Source organism: Phycodurus eques, chromosome 2, assembly GCF_024500275.1.
Source record: "Phycodurus eques isolate BA_2022a chromosome 2, UOR_Pequ_1.1, whole genome shotgun sequence".
NCBI classification, from domain to species: Eukaryota; Metazoa; Chordata; class Actinopteri; order Syngnathiformes; family Syngnathidae; genus Phycodurus; species Phycodurus eques.
In genome coordinates, this window is record NC_084526.1 from 21563887 (window position 1) to 21589091 (window position 25205).

General features: G+C 41.1%; 1 protein-coding gene across 1 annotated transcript in view; it reads left to right on the forward strand.

Annotated features, from left to right (window-relative positions):
• ntrk3b (neurotrophic tyrosine kinase, receptor, type 3b) overlaps positions 1–25205 on the forward strand; it is a 342714-nt gene that overhangs the window by 173901 nt on the left and 143608 nt on the right. Inside the window, exons 8-11 of the mRNA XM_061669747.1 lie at positions 3471–3776; positions 9706–9720; positions 15065–15120; positions 17431–17533. Of these exons, the coding sequence (XP_061525731.1) occupies positions 3471–3776; positions 9706–9720; positions 15065–15120; positions 17431–17533 (480 nt within the window). The remainder of the gene's footprint in view (positions 1–3470; positions 3777–9705; positions 9721–15064; positions 15121–17430; positions 17534–25205) is intronic.

A 25205-nucleotide genomic window follows, 5' to 3' on the forward strand; every position in this document is an offset into this window, starting at 1 on the left:
CATCATGGCAAGGGGACTACAGATGAAAACTAGCCTTCTGGCTTTTTTTAACCATGTGTATTTCATGTGTTTTATGCAATTGCATTGTTCCCTTTCAAATAAACTGATTTAAAAAAAAAAAAAAAAATAAATAAATTCACCATCACAACAAGATAGCCAATCGAAGCTACGTCTCCCTCTGTACCCTCTCCCTTTCCCTCCCCGCTTGGCAGCGCTTGGATCCGGCCGGCCGAGCAGCTGCCAGCCACTGCTGTCACAGAAACAATCGAGCCGCAAAATCATTGATCCTGACAGTACAATATGCTTGTCCTTAGTATTGTTTTATTATTGGTTGTGTTTTAGTTTTGACCCTGATTTCGTTGTATCTGTACCATACAATGACAGTAAAGGCTTTCTATGCTATTTATGTTCAGCACTTTGTTATCGCTGTGATTGTGCTCTATGAATATTGTTGACTTGAGAGTAGAGCGTCTCAAAGCCATGCAAGTTTTCAGGCCACACACACGACCGTACATACGTTGCATGTACATACTATGAAACTGCGAATGGCTCATTAAACCAGATAATGGCTCATTAAATCAGATTAATTCGCTGATACTTGCATAACTGTTGCAATTATAATAATAATATGTCATTCACGGTTACTTTATGTAATTCCAACAGACAGCGAGTATACTTTGAAGAGTTTGATGCTGTCATTGTTATCGTTATGCATTTGTCTGGCAGCGGGAAGTTAGCACGCCACCTCATCCCAAACGCGGAAGTGTTGCGTGCATAGAGTCCATTACATGCCTTGGCTGCCCTGTTACGGCGCCTCTGCATGTGCTACGATTTTTGTGTGCATTGCATATGTGACCTATGTCTACTAAAATAGATTTTAGATTTTTCTAGTGTGTGTTAATTTAAGGAAAATGATAATCATGGAGGGAATATTCAAACTGTGAAACTGTAAATGCACATGCAATAAATGTGTATATTTTTTTATGGGACAGTGGTAAAACGGTATAGAAAAGGGAGCTTGAAACAGTCCTGAGAACTGCCTGCGTGCCAATACATCCTCAGAGGTTGCCGCAGAAACCTGCCCGCCAACTAACACACCAGGACGAACGGACTTGCGTTGACCGGTCAAAGAAAAACATGTTATCATGTTGCTACAGAGTGCCGGAATGACTTGCATTGTGTGGACCGAAGCAGCCGTGACAGCTCCACTGAGGGAAAAATGGATCACTCGTTAACTGTCCGTCAACAAGATAATTCCACACGTAACTAGGACTTGCCGTTGTATTGGAGAAAAAGCCTTTTTGCGTAATTGTCACTTTTGTCAGGCCCCCATCACTGAAGTCATTTTGCCAAATGACAGCTTTCAAATAGAAATTAAAGAGGAAAAAGTATTTCCCTTTTGTTTGCCTTTGACGACCCATCAGCGCACAATCACAGGCGGCGACCATGCACTGGAACTGACAGTTGGGGTTTTCATTATTCATGTTGGGCCAATTGGTTCTTACAATTCAACCAGAGCCATGCTTGATCATGCTGCATGAGAACTAAGTTACACGATTAAACCATTTTGTCTGAGTCCCTCCTGGAAAGTTAGAATGATCAGTTCCAACTTTTAATTAAAAAAATAATAATAATAATAAAAATTCTAGTCAATTTGACCCACAGCACATAACAGCAGAGCACAGCACCAACAAGTTTATTTTAGCACTTTATTGTTAAAGATTGCTCAATTTACATGTCTGATGTCATGGTTTGTACTTGGTTATGCATTTACATTTTCGATACATAGTAGTAAAGCCGAACAAAATATTTTATTTTTTTCTCTCCTTTTTTAAAAATACATATTCCCATATTTCATTCGAGTCATTTTTACCTGCAAAAAAACACAAGGGTTTTTAATGTAATACAAGTATAAAATTAAATTCAGTGGATGTCACTTAAGTACCACATTACCAAAAAGCCAAATAAAAAGCAAAATGTATTCCCAGGCTTGGGGAGTAATGGAAAAGATGTAATGCCATTATGTAATTAGAACATAAAAAAAGGTAACTGTATTCCCTTACAGTTACAGAAAAAACAAAACGTAATCAGATTACATCTACATTTGTCAAAAAATTTTATTATTTTGCAGGATGACAATTTTAATGCAGGGAGCGCCTGCTTGGATGTGCTTCTACCTGAAAGTTACTAATAATAAAAAAAAAACACTAGACAAATGGCCGATACTAAATAGTGAAGCTACACCATCTATTATCATATTTTAGCATGCAGTCTGCCAAGCACATCCAGAGGGGCTTAATCTGCGTCCTCTGGGTCATGAATTAATCTTAAAGATGAGTTGTGTTCTTCCATGGTACTAGTCTTGTAAACTCCAAGGATTCTGGGTACAACTAATAAAGTCCCAGGTTATTGTAATGTACGCCCAAGCTCCAAGTCTCCCTTGCAGTATGTTGACCCCAGAAGCTTCTTATTAATGCCCAGACACATTGTATAATAATAGCCACTTCTGGCTGAGTTTTAAGGCTCTATTCTCATAATACAGTATTGCAACTTTTCTCCTAAATATTGATCCAATGTTTCAAAGTTCAGTGGTCATGTGGTGCAACAAGGCATGTTCAGTTGTTTTTCATTTGTATGTTTTATATTTATGGACTGTTTTTCAGAAAAAAAATATTTACGTTAATTACTACTACAAGCGGCACGGTGGGCGACTGGTTAGAGCGGCAGCCTCACAGTTCTGAGGACCAGGGTTCAATCCCTGGCCCCGCCTGTGTGGAGTTTGCATGTTCTCCCCGTGCCTGCGTGGGTTTTCTCTGGGCGCTCCGGTTTCCTCACACATCCCAAAAACATGCATCCTAGGTTAATTGACAACTCTAAATTGCCCGTAGGTGTGACTGTGAGTGCGAATGGTTGTTGTGTATTGGCTGGCAACCAGTTCAGGGTGGACCCCGCTTCCTGCCCGATGATCGCTGGGATAGGCTCCAGCACGCCTGCGACCCTAGTGAGGAGAAGCGGCTCAGAAAATGGATGGACGGACTACTACAACTGGTTAGTGTAGGTTTCCGACGAAGTATTATTATTTTGACATTTTCCATTAAAAAATGACTTCTCGTAATATTAGGAATGTTCCTAAAAAATATTAAAGTATTTTTCCATCCATCCATTTTCTGAACCGCTTCTCCTCACAAGGGTCGCGGTCAAGTATTTTTTTTCAGGGGGAAAAAAAAAAACTTTTTTAAAATTTGACTCAATTCTCTTAAGATTAGGACTTAATTTTTTCCCCCAAAAAATCTGAGACTACAGGACCAATTGTACAGAAAATCCTCAATTTAGAACTATCCTGAAATATGACATTTCAAGGTCACGAATGGTGAGCATTAAACTGGTCTGTGCAGCAGCGTAAGAAAATGTGGGTCTCTTGGATTTACCACAATGGGAAAAGTCAAGTGTGATCCTGCTCCTGTCCGCAGTTCCCCCGGTCATCATTCGCCTGGCCGAGCCCGAGCAGCGCCATGACACCTGCATTGAGTTCACGGTGCGAGGGTACCCGCACCCAAAGCTGCGCTGGTTCCACAAGAACAAGGAAATCCTGCACAACCAGTACATCCGCACCGAGATGGACTTCTACCAGGACTACCTGGAGGGCTGCCTGACCTTCCAGAACCCCACGCACATCAACAATGGCAACTACACCCTGGAGGCCAGCAACTCACTTGGGACAGTCACCAAGACAGTGTACGGGCACTTCCTTATGGCGCCTGGCATCGATGACGAAGGTGGGTCAAGAGCCTCGCTACGTTGTCACATATGGGCATCTAAATTCTATTGCTCCATCCATTTTCTATACTGCATACTTTGTGTAGGGTGTCTGCTGACTTTGAGTGAGAAGTGGGGAAAAATTATCATCTGTAAATCACAGGAGAGAAACACAGCAATTGAACACTCACGCCTACGAATCAACGAACCGGTCTTTGTTGTTTCCAAAACATAGGGTTATTACCGTACTACTGTATGTATGTTAGGTTAATTAAAGACTGGAAATTAATATAAAGTTTTGAAAACAGCGAAGACACTTCTGTCAGCAGTGAACCTGACATATGTTTTCGTAAATATCAAAGACAGATACGTTAAAGACAAGAAATTGTCTTTGATGTTCAAGAAAAGGCTTATTTTCAGTGAAGGAAAAACATGTATGAGAGTTTAACTGAAAACGGCATTATATCGTCTTCAGTGAACCTAATGTGCATTTTTTGGAAATAAAAGCCACTTTCATCTTCATTTGATTTTGTAAACTTGCAGGATAAGAAATTGTTTTGGATATTTCATGCCTGGATCAAACTACAAGATTTTAGCCCCAATATGGGCCCAATTGGCTATCATTGTTGACTTTCCAGATCGGACCTGACATACAGTGGGTTCGGAATGTTTTTTAGACCCCCTTAAATTTTTCACTCTTTGTTATATTGCCTCCATTTGCTAAAATCATTTAAGTCCCTTTTTTCCCTCAATGTTCACACAGCACCCCATATTTACAGAAAAAAAACAGAATTGTTGAAATCTTTGCAGATTTATTAAAAAAGAAAAACTGAAATATCACACAGCCGTAAGTATTCAGACCCTTTGCTCAGTATTTAGTAGAAGCACCCTTTTGATCTAATACAGCCATGAGACTTTTGGGAATGATGCAACAAGCTTTTCACATCTGGATTTGGGGATCCTCTGCCATTCTTCCTTGCAGATCCTCTCCAGTTCTGTCAGGTTGGATGGTGAACATTGGTGGACAGCCATTTTCAGGTCTCTCCAGAGATGCTCAATTGGGTTTAAGTCAGGGCTCTGGCTGGGCCATTCAAAAACAGTCACAGAGTTGTTCTGAAGCCACTCCTTTGGTATTTTAGCTGTGTGCTTAGGGTCATTGTCTTGTTCGAAGGTGAACCTTTGGCTAAGTCTGAGGTCCTGATCACTCTGGAGAAGGTTTTTGTCCAGTATATCCCTGTATTTGGCCGCATTCATCTTTCCTTTGATTGCAACCAGCCGTCCTGTCCCTGCAGCTGAAAAGCACCCCCACAGCATGATGCTGCCACCACCATGCTTCACTGTTGGGACTGTATTGGACAGGTGATGAGTAGTGCCTGGTTCTCTCCACATATACCGCTTAGAATTAAGGCCAAAACGTTTTATCTTGGGCTCATCAGACCAGATAATCTTATTTCTCACCATCCTGGAGTCCTTCAGGTGTATTTTATTTATCTATTTTTCGCAAACTCCATGTGTCTTGCACTGAGGCGAGGCGTCCGTCGGGCCACTCTGCCATAAAGCCCCGACTGGTGGATGGCTGCAGTGATTGTTGAGTTTCTAGAACTTTCCCCCATCTACCGACTGCAACTCTGGAGTTCAGCCACAGTGATCTTTGGGTTCTTCATTACCTCTCTCACCAAGGCTCTTCTCTCCCGATTGCTCAGTTTGGCCGGGCGGCCAGCTCTAGCAAGGGTTCTGGTCGTCCCAAACGTCTTCCATTTAAGGAATATGGAGGCCACTGTGCTCTTAGGAACCTTAAGTGCAGCAGAAATGTTTTTGTAACCTTGGCCAGATCTGTGCCTTGCCACAATTCTGTCACTGAGCTCTTCAGGCAGTTCCTTTGACCTCATGATTCTCCTTTGCTCTGACATGGACTGTGCGCTGTAAGGTCTTATATAGACAGGTGTGTGGCTTTCCTAATCAAGTCCTATCAGTATAATCAAACAAAACTGGACTTCAATGAAGGTATAGAACCATCTCAAAGATGATCAGAAGAAATGGACAGTACCCAAGTTAAATATTTGACTGTCACAACAAAGGGTGTGAATACTTATGGCTGTGTGATATTTCAGTTTTTCTTTTTTATTAAAGCTGCAAAAATCTCAACAGTTCTGTTTTATTTCTGTCCAATATGGGGTGCTGTGTGTACATTAATGAGGAAAAAAATTTACTTGAATGATTTTAGCAAATGGCTGCAATATAACAGTGAAAAATTTAAGGGGGTCTGAAAACTTTCCGTACCCACTGTATTTTGCCGGGAAGGACAAAACTCTTTGCTGTGTGACATAATCCATGATGACCGTTTTTGCCCTACGATTGCCCGCCAAAATGAAAAATCTAGTTTGTTTGATCTTTTGGATATTTTCCATGTAGTCTGACATATCAGCGAGAACCCTCCAACATTGCACCTTCACATCGACCAATAGGATTCTGTCTGGCAATGGCCCCTTACCTCCCTTGGTCACCGTTGTCAACATTTATTCGTGCACTAACCAGTGTTTACCGAAGCTTAAGAGCATGAATCGACAGATCACCAGCGTAATGTTTACGTACAGTGTTTACAAATAATTATGTGATCCCTCACTGATTTTGTTAGTTTACCTACTGACAAAGACATGAACGGATTATAATTTTAATGGTAGGTGTCATTTTAGCAGGGAGAGACAGAATATCAATAGGAAAATCTAGAAAATCACATAAAACAAAAGATTCCAATTATTTTGAAATTCATTGAGAGAAATAAGTATTTGAAACCCAATAAAAACATTACTTCATACTTATTGTAGAACCCCTTGTTGGCCAGTACAGAGGTCAGACGTTTCCTGTAGTTGTGTTGGATTTATCTTACCAAACATTATAATGAATAAACACAAATGGAATGAAGACGTTGGTCATTTTACTCATGAGGAGGGCGCATGGGAGATTGTTCAGGTTACAGCCTCTCAACACGCTCTAAACAATCTCTTCCGTCGCTCCTGCATTTATTTGAAAATAGGGAGGTTTCTAAGTTTACAAGACATAACGTACTAAGCTACAAGACACAACACACTAAGGGTAGGGTTTCAAGGTGAAAACATGGCACCTGCCACGTCCCGGCCACGTCCTTCTCTCAGATGATTCCTGCTGAGTCATCTTGAAGGCGAGACATCTTTCTTTCTAAACATTGTCCATAATACTAATGCAAGCTAAGCAAATAAATGATAACTTCTACAATATATCTAACAAGTTGATCACCAAGTTTGCACACAGTTCGGGAGGAATTTTGGACCTCTCCTCTTTGCAGATCCTCTCCAAATCCCTAAGATTTCGAGGCTGTGCCTTGGCAACTCGAACCTTCAGCTCCCGCTGCAGATTTTCTATGGAATTTAGGTCTAGAGACTGGCTAGGCCCCTCCATGACCTTAATGTGCTTCTTCTTTAGCAACTCCTTCATTTCCTTGGCTGTGTGCTTTGCATCATCGTCGTGCTGGAAGCCCCATACACGACCCATTTTAAGTTTTCTGGCTGAGAGAAGGAGGTTGTCACCCAGGATTTCACAGTACAAGGGTGCATCCATATTTCCCTCGATGCGGTGAAGTTGACCTGTCCCCTTTGCAGAGAAACACCCCCAACGCATAATGCTTCCACCTCCATGGTTGACGGTGGGGATGGTGTTCTTCGGGTTATAGTCTGAATTTGGACGGGCCTGTACATGTGCGTTCTTGAGCAGGGGGACCTTACAGGCGCTCCAGGATTTTAATCCATTACAGCGTAGTGTGTTGGCAATGATTTTCTTGGTGACTGTGGTCCCAGCTGCCTTGAGATCATTAATTGTAGTTCTGGGCTGATGCCTAACCTTTTATCATGATCATTGATACCCCACGAGGTGAAATATCACAAGGAGCCCCAGATCAAGGCAGACTGACAGTCCTTTTACAATTCTACAATTTTGTCCCTCATGTCTTTAGAAAGTTCTTTGGTCCTTCCCATGATGGATAGGTTGGTGTCTGATTGATTGATTCTGTGGACATGTGTCTTTATACAGGTAACAAGTTGAGATAGTTGTCTTTCATACAGCTAACGAGTTTAGATTATGAGTACTTTCTTAAAGTGAAAGGACTAGACTGTGGGAGCTCAAATTCTTTATTGTTGGTAGGGGATCAAATACTTATTTCATGCAATGAAATGCAAACGCATTTGTATCTTTTTAAATGTGATTTTCTGTATTTTATTTTAGATATTCTGTCTCGCACTATTAACAAAAACCCACCATTAAAATTATAGACCGCTCATGTCTTTGTCAGTGGGGGAACTTAAAAAATCAGTGAGGGATCCAATAATTATTTCCTCTTCTGTGCAAATGTTAGTGCTAGCACAGGCTAGCTAGCTAGCTACATAATAGCAACATAATGTTATGTTGCCTCCTTGCTAGCAGAGTCATAAGTATGTAAGCTCTCATTGTCCAATGGACAGCCCCAAAAAATACTCTCCAGCGCACCCATGGATGACACCACCCGCCTTTTCTATTTTTTTCCAACACAAACCATTGCCGCAATCAAAACTAGTGCCTCTTCCTCTATTGCTGTTGTTGGCACTATGGTAACGGTCATATCTAGTAGCATGTAATTACACGTGTTCCAGTTCCGCCTCCCCTGAGAGCTTGATTTGAAAAGATTAGGCCAATGGCCATAAAAGATGGGATAGGTAATATTGTAATATATATTTTTTAGTCTTCTCAGTGTTTTGACCGAGACATGGCAGGATTTTATGGCAGAACTCTGACACAGTGCCATCGTGAGAGACCAAATTTGTCTTGTCGGCATAAGAAAATATGTATTTTCAGTGAAAACTTGGAATTTAACATGAAAGAAAATGTTGTCTTCAGTGAACCTAACTTTAATGTTTTCTAGACATCGGAGACAATTAACCGGTGAACGTCATGTGATTTTATAAACATCAAAGACAGTTTAGTTTTGAATGAACCTAATGTGTATTTTTGAAAACATCGTAGACCGGGTCATTGCAGACAAAAACTTGTCTTTGATATGTACAAAAACACATACCTGAGGGACCTTCTTTCATGAAACTAACATACATTTTCTAAATCTCCAAGACCATTTGGTCTTCAGTGTACAAGTACACACCAATTGTATATTTTTGCAGGGTTGTTCAGTTCTGTCGCATTTGGTTGTATCGCTCGGTGTGCGGTAGACCTAAGGTTAATTGAAGACATGGGATTAATGTCTTAGCATGCTTTGTAAACACCTATGACATTTTAAATGAAGACAAAATAATTGTCTTTGAGGCTCACAAAAACTTGTCCATTGGGTTATTTGAAGACTAAATAACGTTCATGTTTACAAAAATGCGTAGTTAGGTTCAGTGATGATGTTTGCAAAGGTGAATAAATGACTTAAAAGCACTGTGCCTTTTGTAAACATTTACGACAATCTCGTCTTGAACGGATCCAAAGTACGTTTTTTTAAACATCACAGACATTGGAAATGTTTCAATAAACCTAACATACACGTTTTATTAAACATGGCAGTTTGAATAGAACATTTCTTACAACTCCACAAGTAGAAAGGTCCCCTCGGCCTAGTATGGAACTCTGATATGCCCCCCACAACCATCACAATTTGAAATCCAAATGACTCATAGAGAGAGTTGCCGGTAGCACTTTAGAATCCCATATTGTTTTTATTAAAAGTGTACTCTCACAAGGTTGTTGGTTGAGGAGTACCTCCCCACTGGCTGCTGAGCTTCCGCAGGGTTCACGCACAGTTCACTTTAGTTAGATTGGTCTGGAGAAGGAGGGTATGCGAACACACTCAAAGGCGGGCAAATTCCTCCCCATGGTCAATATTCCAAGGTTAATATCCTCTTGTCCGTTTATCGCACACAGTGTGACTCTTTGTTTTCTCCTTTGCAGACGTGGTGGAGTTGGGTAAGTAGGTGGATTTTCAAATTTTAACGTGCTTACATTTTTTGTTGCAGTAGCGCTTTTGGTTTATTTGTTAGTGTGACTTTGGTGTAAACACACACACAGAAACACACATATAGTTACCATGGAGAAATTTGGTCACTTTGGGTTGTTCTGAACGGTCATAGAAGCAATGTTGTTTGCCTATGTGGTGTTGTTTGTGTGGATTCAAGGATTTAGTGTTTAGTGTGTTTATAGTTTTTGATGCTTCACTCAATGCTGTTGTTTGTTTGTTGACCTGTTTTGGGGATAAGGAACCAATTTGGGTGACTAAAATCGGTTTTCAAAATGGCAAAATGTGAAATTTGATCTAGTATTTGTGATTTTAAATATTCATTCATTCATTAATTTTCTGTACCGCTTATCCTCACTAGGGTCGTGGGCATGCTGGAGCCTATCCCAGCTGACTGGTACACCCTGAACTGGTCGCCAGCCAATCTCAGGGCATATAGAAACAAACAACCATTCACACTCACATTCACACCTACGGACAAATTAGAGTCCTCAATTAACCTACCATGCATGTTTTTGGGATGTGGGAGGAAACCGGAGTGAGGGCGGATTTGAAACCGGGTCCTCAGAACTGTGAGGTGTATGTGCTAACCAGTCTCCCAACGTGCTGCCCTAATAATATACCAAAATAAAAAATTACATAAAAATCCCCAAATACACCTATGACATCACATGCTTTTGAAAACATTAAAGACAATTTAGTGTTCAATCCGCAATAAATCATCTTGTTGCTAAATTGTCTTGTTGATGTGACTTTGACTTGCACCTTTGGTTCATTGAAGGCTTAATTGTTGTATCCTGATCTTGATGCAAGCATAAGACTTGCTGCACGTTTGCCAATTTGCAAATCCGTCTGCCCCAAAATGGACGTACCGACGCAACGCGGGTCTATCCTTTGACATTTGCCCGGCACATGACAATTTCGTGACTGAAAGTTAATCTACACCTGCTCAGACCACGTCTAACTTTTGGCACAGCTAGTCAAACGTGATTTTTGTGAATTTGATCGAGGTGCAGGCAGACATACACAAACTCCATGGATGTTTGTGGTGGATCAGACCTATTTTATCCATAAATATCTGAACATTGTGCATTGAACCCTCTGTGCAGTGATAACGCCCACACCAGTGCAGATGTCCCACTTTTAAATGCGCTGGGCTACACCGGTTCCCAAAATTACTAACACTGGACCGGCTCTAAACTGCCTCCTCGCAGTGTGACGCCAAGCGCAGAGCTGGATTTACGCCAGTAACGAAATTAGATCCCTTAGAATTGAACATCAAAGACAATTGCGTCTTTGGTAAACATAGCAAAATTTTAAACATCAGATTGATGACAATTTAATCTTCAGTAAACCTAACACGTGCATGTTTAGACTTGTAGATATTGTTTACAAAAACATGTATGTCCAGTTAATTGAAGATTCACCATCAAAGAAAATGTTATCTTGAAGTCACATGAAATACACGTTTTCGTATGTATCAAAGACACGTCTTTGATGTTTACAAAAACTTGTAAATTAGGTTTATTGAAGAATCAAGTGAACACAATGTACAGTACATGCTTCTGATTGGAGCTCATTTGGGCCAATTCCTTAGTAGGAGTTTGTCAATTCCGGCCACGGGTCCTCACAGGTCATGATAGACACGTCCACTCAATTTCATGTCGCTCGATCAAACTGTTGCTGGGGGGCAGATTTTTTTTACAGGGGATGTTGGTACCCAAATATATACATTTTTACTTGAATACACAGACTTTTTGGGGCATGTTGAAAAATCCATTTAATCTTTGTGATAATAATAATACTAAGAATAATAAACACAGACACGTCTTTATAAATGTGGCGTGCGTGGTGCGTGTCGCTGCCTGCTGTGTCTGCTGTCAACTTAAACAAAGTGAGCTGCTCTGATCCCTCACCTTCATGGCGGTGCTCCTCCATCTCCATACCAGGCCATTTTTCCTCATCAGATGCACATTATTAAGCCGAATTAAAGCCTGTGGCAGATGAGGCGTTTAGGTAATGACCCTTCTTCAGTTACCTTCAGTTCGACAACGACCCATGAAAACATGTTTGATTGCATATTCATGAATAGAATAGTTAGATTTTCGTTTAAGTTACCGGTACTCAGTCTATCCAATAAGTGTCATTCATGTTTTTTCATAAAATTTATTCCCCTGTAAAAAATAATCTTTATTTTCCTGAAATTACGTTTTCACCCTTAAAGTAGTTTTTTTCCACAGAAAATTATATTTTTCCCCCATAATATTACAAGTTAATTCTTGTGATATTACCTTTTTTTTCCTCATAAATCTACAACTTTTTGTCATTTTATAATTTTATTCTCCGAAATCAAAATGTTCTCTTAATAAAGCTTTTTCGTAGCGTAGCGTATATTGGTTGAATACAAATTTAATTAATTTAGCAGAAAAGAATAAGCCGGAAGCGATGCCTGCGTTACTTCTAGCTTAGTGTAATTTTAAGTTTAATCGTTAAAATGAAACTAATCTGTCTCGTAAAGGGGGTCCACATCACCTTTTATATGTATAAAATTCAGGGAAAATAACGAGAAACCTTTTTTTTTATTTATTTATTTATTTATTTTTTAAATCAGTCTCGTAATCGGAATGTTACTACACTTTTTGAAATTTTGACTTCTAGATGACAGAGGCTTACTTAAACACAGAACACACACAAAATACAACCAAGAGGAGAATATTATAAAATATTTAATGACATCTACAACGGATTCTACAACGGAATATGACCGTCTTTCTCCCCGCCTTAGCTCCGGTGTCTGCTAGCACATTTGGGAAAACTCACGTTTGGCTGGGAGCATATCTGGGTAGCTCAGCAGCCACTGTTCCGGAGGCTTAGCAGCGGGGGTCCACGGAGGCTAGGGAGCCGGATCTCCATCCCCAAGGCCCGCAGTTACCGATCAGTGTGGCCGAACAAAGAAAGGGCAAGGGGGGAGGGGTGACCGAGGCCAGCCCGTGGCTGGCGAGATGCCAGCAAGACAATAGTTAAGAAGCCAGAGGAGAGAAAAAATACATGAGAGCGAGAGAAGGTGGGAGTCAGGGGTTAAGTAAACTGGGGGCATGTCGAAGACGGATGGAGAAACCTGGAAAAGACCACACCCATCAGGTTGGATCAAGTTTATAATTTTGGCCCATAACATGGGTTTAAAAATCATATAATATAAAATAAAATCAACTTTGTACTCTCTTTACTCAGAGGTCAAGCATACCGGACTGACTGGTTATACTTTCATCTTGGCAAATCAACTGCTTATGATTCAAATCACATTTCATGCTGCTTGGAGTCAATTCAAGACAAACAGTTCTCAAAATCTCGCAGCTGCATTTGTAAAGTTGACACACTGACACAGACATCACGGCATACATTTGGAATGATTATAATAATAATAATAATAATAACCCCACTGTTAAAGTATGACTTTTTTTTTTCATATTAGAACATTATTGTCATTATTCATTTTTTTCCTCAAAAATGTTTTCCCCCCTTGTAAGAGTAAACCTTTTATTCTCAGGAAATTATTATTTTCTCTGTGAATCTACTTTTTTTTCCCCTCGTGTCACAATTTTATTTCCCTGAAATTCTTTATTTTTCTCATAAAATAATGTTGTTTTTTTTTCATATTGGAAACATTCTGGCGGCACGGTGGCCGACTGGTTAGAGCGTCTGCCTCACAGTTCTGAGGTGGTTCAAGCGGGGTTCAATCCCCGGTCGCGCCTGTGTGGAGTTTGCATGTTCTCCCCGTGCCTGTGTGGGTTTTCTCCGGGCACTCCTGTTTCCTCCCACATCCCAAAACCATGCATGGTAGTTAATTGACAACTCTAAATTGCCCATAGGTGTGAATGTGAATGTGAATACTAATGGTTGTTTGTTTGTATGTGCCCTGCGATTGGCTGGCAACCAGTTCAGGGTGTACCCCGCCTCCTGCCTGATGATAGCTGGGATAGGCTACAGCACGCCCGCGACCCTAGTGAGGAGAAGCGGCTCAGAAAATGGATGGATGGAAACATTCTAGTCAAGGTGTGCAAGGACAGGGCAGAAATGACAGGTTGAAGAAGAAGATGAGGAAGATGGTAATGCAGTGTATTCCAACCACTGGCAGCCAGTGCAGCGTGTGACCATTCAATTAAGCCCAAATGAGCGTGATGTGCTGCCTGTGGGCCCTCGAGTTGTCCCCCCGTAGCGCTTCACTTCATTCCACCTGTGTCACGGCGTCACACACTGCTGCTCTTTGAGCTCATCCTGCTGCTTTGGGACGACACCACTGGGGTGCATTTGTTCATCATAACTGGCAAAGTGCACAATAGAAAGAAACAAGTAGAAATGAGCCACATGTCAAAAGAGAGTTATTGGTGTCATACACATACACTAATCAATTCTATGGCTCCTCATGACAGTTGTCTATGGGATTAACGACACCAACTAAAATAAGAAATACTACCGATGCTACTATCACTATTTGTCTGTTTCCATCACTATGACAACTACGACTACTAAAACTACAGTTACTAGTAGAACTAGTACAACAACTTTGACATTCTATTTAGACAACTACATGTTACTAGTAAGACAATCAGTGTGCACTCGTTGACATCTGTGCACTACGAGTACTACAAGTGACATACAAAATGACAAGTTAACTTTTAGCACTTTGGTTATAATGTGAGTAGCACACAGATGTCAACGTGTGCACAGTTTTGCTTCACTTGTAACATGTACTTGTCCGACCTGTATGCCAAAGTTGTCCTACCATTGCCAGTGTGCAGAAATATTACACGGTATCGGAAAAAACATTACTAATAAGACACAGTCGTTCTACTAGTGTGTTGAATTGTCTTACTAGTGAGGACAATAGTATTGCTAGGACCACCACTATTACTGACCATTAATACTATTACCACTACTTTAATACTGCTACCACTGCTACTAACACTATTACTGTGACTACTATTACAAATACATTCATTTTGCACGCCGAACTTGTTAGGAGAGAGATAATGGGAGGATGGAAAAGAAATGAAGGAAGCATGTTAGTGACCCGTGCAGACATAATAAAAACCATGTAGTGTCCATTAGTTGTTGTACAACTGTAAATCAAAGATTTTTAAAAAGATCATATTTTGCAGCGCTTCTTTCTGCTTGTACCTGTTTTTTTGTTTTGTTTTTTTTTGTGCTGTGTTTTTTCTGTAGCTCCCTGCATGCTGCCATCTAATCTCACTGCAAACTCCATTCTCACTACTTCTTCTTGTTTGTATTTTGCAGTCCCCTCTGCGCCAACAGACTCGGATTCAGGCCGCCCGGACGAGGACACATTTGGGGTGAGTTTTGTTTTTCAGTTAAGACTGGCACGCCTTTTGATAGAGTCACGTGCTAAAATAAAATAAATTATTCGTCAAAGTAGTTTTAATACTGCATACTTTTTACTTTTACACAAGTATTTATATTAAGAAGAAATGGTACTTTTACTCAGTTACAATGATCTAAATGCTGCTCTGTACTTTTATTGATCAATTATTGCTTATTTATCAACTACTTCATGCGCGACCTATCTGTTCGGACTACGACTTCGACTTCAATTTAAGCGCTAGTGACGTTTAAGTCTAGTTCACCAATCAAACGGCAAAAGAAAGTCACATGACCTCACACGATTGCAGTTGCAACACTTCACTATTACGATTACCTTCTTTTGTTAGTTGCACTTAGTTAATTTGACTGTGGAACGTCACGCGTCACTGGGGCAACCGAGGCCATGTAGCTAGCAAGAGTGGCGGTCAGAGAGATGCAAAATACATGTTACATACTTTTTTTTCAATTGAATTTAAATATAATTAGATTTTCCTCTTCTTTTTCTATTTGCATAAATGTCCAAATGACATGGCAAAAATTTTATTAAATAAATATAGCGATAGAATACAAAACCATACAAAGTCACTTATTATAAAAATATAATTTAATAACTAAATAAATAAGTAGATGGAATACAAAAATAAATACATTTGAAAATAATTTAGTCCAAAAGCTATTGATTACATCAAAAAAGAAAAAATAAAAGCTTTCACAACATGTATGATTCGATAAATGAAAATTAAATGAATGACGGAATAAATTAAAACAAATAATATAAATAAATAGATATCATGCAAACGTAATTAAAAAATATAGGAATAAAAACAGATTACCAAGTTAAAAAATTTTTTAAAATAAAAGTTATTGAATAGAATTAAAAAAAAGTTGCAACAATTACAGAAAAGAATAAAGGAATAACATTTCAAAAAATAATTGCAGTACATACAGTAAAAAAAAAGAATATACATTTTTAAAGTATTAAAAATGACTAGAGAAATACATTATTAAAATAAATAATTACTATAGAAAAATGAGTAATTCCAGAAATAAGCATTAAAAATGTATGATTGAAAAAACAACAACTACTGAATGAATAAATGAGTCGGCGGCACGGTGCCCGACTGGTTAGCACATCTGGCTCACAGTTCTGAGGACTGGGATTTGAAGGAACCTGTGTTTTAAAATCCCCTAACTTCCGTGGTTCCAAGCGTGTTCGTTTTCGTGAAAGAACGTCGTTCACAACAATGTATAAAAAGCAACCAATTTATTCCTGACAGAGGAGTCTATACATTTTGCAGAGCTCTGGGTTCGTAACTACCCTAACTTATTCTTAGCAGATACAGTAGTAGAACAAAACTATCTGACTCTCCCCCAGACTTATACAATGTTTCAAACAGGCCGGTGTGGAATCGCTGTCGTCTGATTGGTCCGTAATCTGACGTCATCGTTGTTCGGCCAAATGATGACTATTTGATCTGGGTCCAGACGTCGCCTGCCGATGTCTCCTGCATTCAATGTTTATAGTGGCTCCCCGCAGTTCCTTTCTTCTTTGCCATCTGTCTCCAAATATCCCCTGATGGGGCCACATACCCCCCGCTGGGGGCCTTCCTGCAATATACTCCAATACACATTCTCTTCCAAACTAGTTAGAATTACATATTAGAATATAAAGTATTCTATATTCCCTTCAGATTCAAATCCCGGCCCCGCCTGTTTGCATGTTCTCCCCGTGCCTGCGTGGGTTTTCTCCAGCCAGGTACTTCGGTTTCCTCCCACATCCCAAAAACATGGTAGGTTAATTGAAGACTCTAAATTGCCCGTAGGTGTGAATGTGAGTGCGAGTAGTTGTTTGTTTATATGTGCCCTGCGACTGACAGGCGACCAGTTCAGGGTGTACCTCTCACCCGAAGATAGCTGGGATAGACTCCAGCATGTCTGCGACCCCAGTGAGGAGAAGCGGTACATAAAATGGATGGATGGATAAATGAGTATAGTTATCACAAATAAATGTGTATCACAAATAAATATGTGATAAATAGGATAACTGTTTTACTGAATAATACATCAATGAATACAGTGCAAAAGTGGAAATTATGAAGAAATTTTTTTGTTGAAATATTTGTTTCTAAATTATTATGAAGTTAAAAAATGTATTTAAAAAAAAAAATTATTTTCTTTCTGTTTAGCTGCTATCTGACCATTTTGAACATTAACCCAATATACAGAACTGTACTATAATGACAAAAATGTAACATGAATGTATCTGTCTCCCTTTGGTGCAGGTCTCTATCGCGGTAGGCCTGGCGGGATTCGCCTGTGTCCTCCTCCTCGTCCTTTTCGTGCTTATCAACAAATACGGCCGACGCTCCAAGTTCGGCATGAAAGGTTAGTCATGCATTCGTTATTAGGGTGTTTTGAGGGGTCAGTCCTGTCTCATGCAAATGACCCCCCCCCCCCCCCCCCCCACACACACACACACACACACACCCACATGACCACTGCTGTGGGGTGTTCCGACGTGAAAATCCTTACTATGATGACGAAGCTACTTTTGGTTGGTTTGGTTTTCCTTGGTGGAGGCAGCACTTCAACACCAAGCTGCCCACTTAGACTGATCTGTGCATGTGGCGCATGCAGTGACCAAACACAAATAGCCCATGCCTGATGTCGACAACTTCAGTGGACATTCGAGTAACATTCAAGCAAGCGGTCCTATACAATCTGTGCATCAAACAACACTGCAGGTTAGTTTGCCACTTGGCTTTGTCAGAATCGGAATCATCTTGATTGGCCAAATATGTCATAAACACACAAGGAATTTGTCTCTGGTAGTTGGAGCCATTATAGTACTCCAGCAAACATGCCACTATCACATATAATATACATTTAGGACAAACACATACAGTAAATACATAGTCATTAACAATGTAAGGTGACCATTAGTGCGGTAAGACTGATACGGCCATTGTGCAAATGATGCAGAGAGAGTCATGATACTGTTTCTACCTAAAACCTGATGACTCTTCTCCTGAGCTAGTTAGCATTTAATTGGCTACAGCAGCTGGTTAGTTAACTAGTCTGTGATGTATGCCTATCAGCAGTGTATGACTCGGCCTCTTAAAGGGCTGGGTAGCTAGCTTGTAAGATATGATTACTAAGATTACTAAATGATTATTTATATATATTATATATATGATTATTAATGATTACTAAAATTAGCAGTTTCCATTGCCATCTGTGTTTTTAAGGGCTAGTTAGCTAGCTGGCAAACTAGCATAGAAAGTTATGCTACCCTCAAAGCTAACCATTCTGATGATCCTGTACCACCATCAGTGTAAAAATAGGCAACTACTTCAAAAGGGCTAGCTCGCTAGCATGTGGCTAAGCCAACTAACATGCCAGTCTTCCCACCATTAATATTTAAAGGAGCCGTTTAGCTCACTAGTCTGGAAGTCTTGGTCGCTATCAGTATAAATGGCAATTTAGCCACGTCAAATAGCAGCATCTGTGTTAAGGCGGCACGGTGGACGACTGGTTAGAGCATCTGCCTCACAGTTCTGAGGACCGGGGTTCAATCCCCAGCCCCGCCTGTGTGGAGTTTGCATGTTCTCCCTGTGCCTGCGTGGGTTTTCTCCGGGCACTCCGGTTTCCTCCCACATCCCAAAAACATGCATGTTAGGTTAATTGACAACTCTAAAATTGCCCGTAGGTGTGAATGTGAGTGCGAATGGTTGTTTGTTTGTATCTGCCCTGCGATTGGCTGGCAACCAGTTCAGGGTGTACCCCTCCTCCTGCCTGATGATAGGCTCCAGCACGCCCGCGACCCGAGTGAGGAGAAGTGGCTCAGAAAATTGATGGATGGATGGATGTGTTATTAAGAGCTAGCTGGTAAACTAACATTGAAAGCTATCCTACAATCAAAGTGAAATCTGGAGCTCTTCCATCACAATCAGTGTATGAATCAGTGTTAACGATCTCAAAAGTCCTCGATTGCTAGTTACATTAGCATTCAGCAAGCTGACTAAGAAAAGGGCAACATAGCTACTTCAAATACCAGCTTCTGTGGTCATCTGGTGCTAAGAAAGCAAGCATCAAAGGCCCTGCTGCCATCAATGTTTGAAGGAATGATCTAGTTAGAAATTATCAGTGCCGCATTATTAGGATTCCCACATAGTTCCCAGGGAGGACATGCCCTGCTCCAATATTACTGGCTCCAAGACATGTGCCGCTGCACTATGATTGGCTGTTGTATCCCTGTAGAACGAGCCCTACTGCTTCCAGACAGGAAAATAAATATGTGACTTAAGTGTGGTGGCGTTAATGTTTTCCACTAACTATGGCATGAGCTGGCTAGCACAGCCTGCTTCCATCTGATTGAGGAGTCTGCACACTGATTGAGGAGTATCTGTAACATTTGCACAACCAACATCGTCCCAGATTATCGCACTTCTCGTCAATTTAAACCGCATACACTCCTTGAAGTCTCAGCGCCCTTTGCACAATGGTCATTGCACCGGAGTATTGCAATATTAGTCATTCGCACCGCTCTTAGTGCTAGAGGACTCTGCATCGTTTTGCACAATTGTTTTTTGTCAATGTCTTTATGTCTCCAAAGTGTTCTGTAAATTGACTGTCTGTTGTACTAGAGCAGGGGTGCCCAAACTTTTTGGCTCAGGGGCCACATTGCCGTAAAAAAATTGTCATGCGGGCCAGCATTAATTTTACATGCTACCGACGAGGGGAATGCTTTTTTGTATTTTTATTTTACTGTTTTACTATGCTGTCTGCTGCTAGGTAGATCTTATAACTGCCTGACCTGGATAAATGAAGGTTAAAATAAAAATTAATGAAATGCAAAATAAAGTATTTTTATGAAATTTGACCCAAACTCAAACTTTATTCATCAGAATCAACAAACAACATGTTTGCATTAATGTGAAGGGTGATACTGAGATCTCGACTGCAGTAAATGGGGCAGGTCTGGCTCAAAAGCGGTGGTTTCAATGCGCAAGATGTCACGCAGGTGGGACTCACTTCGTCTTGTCCTCACGCGGTTCTTATTCATGTTCATGACTGAGAATGTCTTCTCACACAAGTATGTCGAGCCAAACTAGCTCAACATTTTCTTAGCAAATGTACGAATCTCTTGGAAGCTGTCTTTATCCAGCTGCTGGTAAAAGTTGACAAGAGGGAGTTGTTGGTACCGGCTGCGACACTCTGTGTCACACTGCAGCTCAATGAGCTCCAGCTGCAGGTGGGCTGGAACGTCACTGAGATCCACGGAAACGGTTTGACACATAGAACTTTTTGGTGAATAATACAATGGAGTTTTGTAGCTTTACCTCCTTCTTCGCTTACTTTGTTACACACTAGGGTTGATAATCCACTGTTCTCGCCAACCATGGCAGGTGCGCCATCCGTAATAATCCCCGTGATTTTATTCCACTTTAATTTTATGTCATGTACGGCGGAACAAACAGAAGCAAATAAATCTTTCTCTCTTGTTTGGTCCTTAAGGCTCTGGAGGTCAAGTAGCTCTTCACACATGTTCATTTCACTGTCCACTCCGCTGTCGGATGCATCCGTGCTTTCGTCACAGGCTCACGAAAAAAATTCAAACTCCGCTCCTTTTGCATCCAACTGTCTCTTAATATCAGAAGAAACCTCTTCGATCCTTCGTGACACAGTGCTACGAGCCAGGAAAACATTGGCGAACTTGCTTTTTCTCAGGACAAATGTTCTCCACCATTTTCATCACACAGTCTTTAATAAATTCACCCTCAGTAAAAGGTTTGCAGTGCTTGGCAATCAGCATTGTCACCTCATAGCTTGCCTTTGTTGTATTTTCATTCGACTCACTGGCTCTTGTGAAAAAGTGTCGCTGTGCCGTTAAACCAGCTTCCAGTTGCTTCAATTTTTCACTGCGTTCGTTCCCAGTTAGCTTGTCGTAATTAGCATGTTCCGTCTGGTCGTGCCTCTTTATATTGAACTCCTTGAACACAGCCACAGTCTCTTGGCAAATTAGGCAGACGCAGTTGTTTCTAAACTCAATGAAAAAATATTCAGACTTCCATTTGTCCTGGAAACGTCGGCCCTCGCTATCAACTTTCCTTTTCTTACTTCTAGTTGCCATTTTAGAAATGGGCAAAAAACAGATCATGCGCAAAACGGCCCCGCGAGAGTTCAGCCACAAGTTTACTGCCATCCTGTGGTGAAATATAAAATTGCACGTGTATTTTGTACTGCCGGGCCACATATTATTGGTTTTATGACAGAGGCTTCGGGCCAGTGGAAATATGAACACGGGCCGGATTTGGCCCGGGGGCCGGACTTTGGGCATTTCTGTACTAGAGCGTCTCCAACTACCGGCGACAAATTCCTTGTGTGTTTTGGACATACTTGGCAAATAAAGATGACTCTGATTCTGATTCTGATCTATGTATAATTAGATGTGTTAGCAAACGGAGCCACTATCATCATTGCTGTCCATGAGGGTTGCTTGCTAGCTCTTATGCTAATAAGCGTAGCAGCCTTCACCACTGACAAAGAGAGAACATCAGCCGCTATAAGAAGTGTAAATGATAACTCGCTAGGTAATTAGCTTGCTTTCTAGATGACCTGTGTAAATTTCTAACTTGCATAATCCTTATACTTCATAACACTCTGTTTTAACAACATGCAATGCATGCATACAAACAATGTCACCTCAGGGCAAAGTAGTTCCTTTCAATATGCACCCGTGCATCATGAAGTAGCATTAGCCGCGTGCTACCCGTAATGAGCTACTTTGCGGGATTAGTTAATTACTTACCTCGCTAAGAAACTCTGGGGCTGTAATTATTTAGGAGGTGGCAATTATCACGTTGGCCCAGAGCTGGCTCCAATCAAGGATGAGTCCTGCTAGCTAATGAGGCGTCACGGCAGACGAGCTTGTGTGCTAAGGCATGTGCCGTGTGCTCCTGGGTGGACAGGAAATGAATTAAAATGTTCAGGAAGATTTATGAGGAAAGCTAAAACATTTCTTTATCGTGACATGACAGTAATGTCTTTCCTTTTAGCATCTTCTAGCTACTAGCAACATTTGCATTTTAAAAGTCTGACAAGCTATGTCATAAACTAGTGTGGCAAGCTACATCATCAAAACGCATAGGATCTGGTGAGCTGCAGAGGCCAGTTGGCAAATTAGGCTAGAAACAAAGATATGGTGTCTTAAAAGGCACTGGCTTACTAGCTGGTCAGTGTTGCCTTCAAGGTAAAGGTAGCACGTCAAGAGATGTCGCCAAATTCAACATTTTTAACCACCTCAGTGACTTCAACTCAAGAGATAGATAGGAGAACCTGCCTCAGAGACCCCAGACTCTGCTTCGAAGGTATTCTCCCCATCGACAGCAGTGCCCCATCCTCACTATACACAGTACACTGCTTCCCCCTCCTGAGACGCCTGATGGTGGACCACAATTTCCTCAAAGCCGTGCGGAAGTCGTTCTCCATGGCCTCACCGAACTCCTCCCACGCCCAAATTTTTGCCTCGGTGACCATCAAAGCTGCATTCCGCTTGGCCAGCTGGTACCCGTCAGCTGCCTTAGGAGTCCCTCAGGCCAAAAAGGCCCGATAGGACTCCTTCAGCTTGACGGCATATATAATATATATAATATAAATATATATATATGTATATATTATATAATATATATATATCCATCCATTTTCTGAGCCGCTTATCCTCACTAGGGTCGCGGGCGTGCTGGAGCCTATCCCAGCTGTCATCGGGCAGGAGGCGGGGTACACCCTGAACTGGTTGCCAGGCAATCGCAGGGCACACACAAACAGACAACCATTCGCACTCACAGTCACATCTACGGGCAATTTAGAGTCTCCAATTTATGCATGTTTTTGGGATGTGGGAGGAAACCGGAGTACCCGGAGAAAACCCACGCAGGCACGGGGAGAACATTCAAACTCCACACACTCGGGACCGGGGATTGAACCGGGGTCCTCAGAACTGTGAGGCTGACGCTCTAACCAGTCGGCCACCGTGCCGCTATTTTTATATATATATATATATATATATATATATATATATATATATGTATATATGTATATATATATATATGTATATATATATATATATATATGTATATATGTATATATATATATGTATATATGTATATATATATATGTATATATGTATATATATATATGTATATATGTATATATATATATATATATATGTATATATATATATATATATATATGTATATATATATATATGTATATGTATATATATATATATATATATATATATATATATATATATATATGTATATGTATATGTATATATGTGTATATATATATATATATGTATAGGGTTAGGGTTAGGGTTAGGGTTATGTATATATATATATGTTTGCATGTTCTGCCTGTGCCTGCGTGGGTTTTCTCCGGGTATTATTTTAAATAAATAGGACTATCATTGCCAATAGCCTCTCAAATATCCAAACTCTTATCTTTATTTCGCACCAATTTCCTCTCATTGTATTGCCCTGCAGCTGCCAGGGCGATCCGCCTCTTCCTTGACAATAGAATAAAAAACAATACAGTACAATACACGCAGAGCATCTAAACTTAGTTTCCTAATTAAAAATGTAGGGTTTTCACAGTTTTTCCGTTGCAGTGCATAGTAGATGTCCAGCAAGGAGTGGCCGACCTTAATTGGTCACATATGGTCGCCTCACCAAGTGTGCAGTGGCACTAAAATACCCGATGAGAGGTGATGGGCTCCCGTTAGGACTTCACGCTGTTCTCCACAAAGACTTCAAGTGCGTGCGTGCGTGCATGTGTATGCCTATAGTAGCATCGCTATTTATGGCCATATATTTTCTCTTGATGTACACATAAAATCAACTCATTGTGTACCTGTGGCACAGATCAGTAAGTCTTAGCTGGACTATGGCTTCAACAGAGCTGTTTGTCAGTGGGGAGTGGAGATGCGGCTGACTCAGGATGTCAGCAATAAGTATGACATTATCTTACTCTTCAAACGTTCTGCAAAGACTGTGGCTTTTGTACTCATGTCAATAAAAGCAAGCTATACAGTGTCTACTCTATGTGGACTTATATTAAATCTTAAATGTTTTTAAACATGATTTTGTTTGTAAACAAAAACATAACTGTTTTTAATAATCATTGAAGAAAATTTGCACAAACCCATTTTTTATCCATCCATCCATTTTCCACACCGCTTGTTCTCACTATGGTCGCGGGGCCGTGCTGGAGCCTATCCCAACTGACTCTGGGTGAGAGGCATGGTACACACTGAACTGGTCGCCAGTCATTCGCAGGGCACAGATAAACAAACAACCATTAGGTCTCACATTCCCACCTACAGACACTTTAGAGTCTTCAATTAACCAACCATGCATGTTTTGGGGATGTGGGATGAAACCGGAGTACCGGAGAAAAACCCACGCAGGCACGGGGAGAACATGCAAACTCCACAGGAGGCGAGGCCGGATTTGAACCCGGGTCCTCAGAACTGTGAGGCAGATGTGCTAACCAGTCACTCACCGTGCCGCCCCCATTTTTTATTGGAGAGAAAAATGTAGTTCAATTACAAGACTTCATGAAACATGAACAATGATTCTTAAAGAATCAGCAAATGAATCATATTTTACCATCATTCTGTGCATTGTTCTTCCCATGGGCTCACCACCGGTGGGAGGGGCCATAGGGGTCGGGTGCAGTGTGAGCTGGGCGGTGGCCGAAGGCGGGGACCTTGGCGATCCGATCCCCGGCTACAGAAGCTGGCTCTAGGGACGTGGAATGTCACCTCTCTGGCAGGGAAGGAGCCCGAGCTGGTGTGTGAGGTCGAGAAGTTCCGACTAGATATAGTCGGACTCGCCTCCACACACAACTTGGGCTCTGGTACCAGTCCTCTCGAGAGGGGTTGGACTCTCTTCCACTCTGGAGTTGCCCACGGTGAGAGGCGCCGAGCAGGTGTGTGTATACTTATTGCCCCCTGGCTCGGCACCTGTACGTTGGGGTTCACCCCGGTGGACGA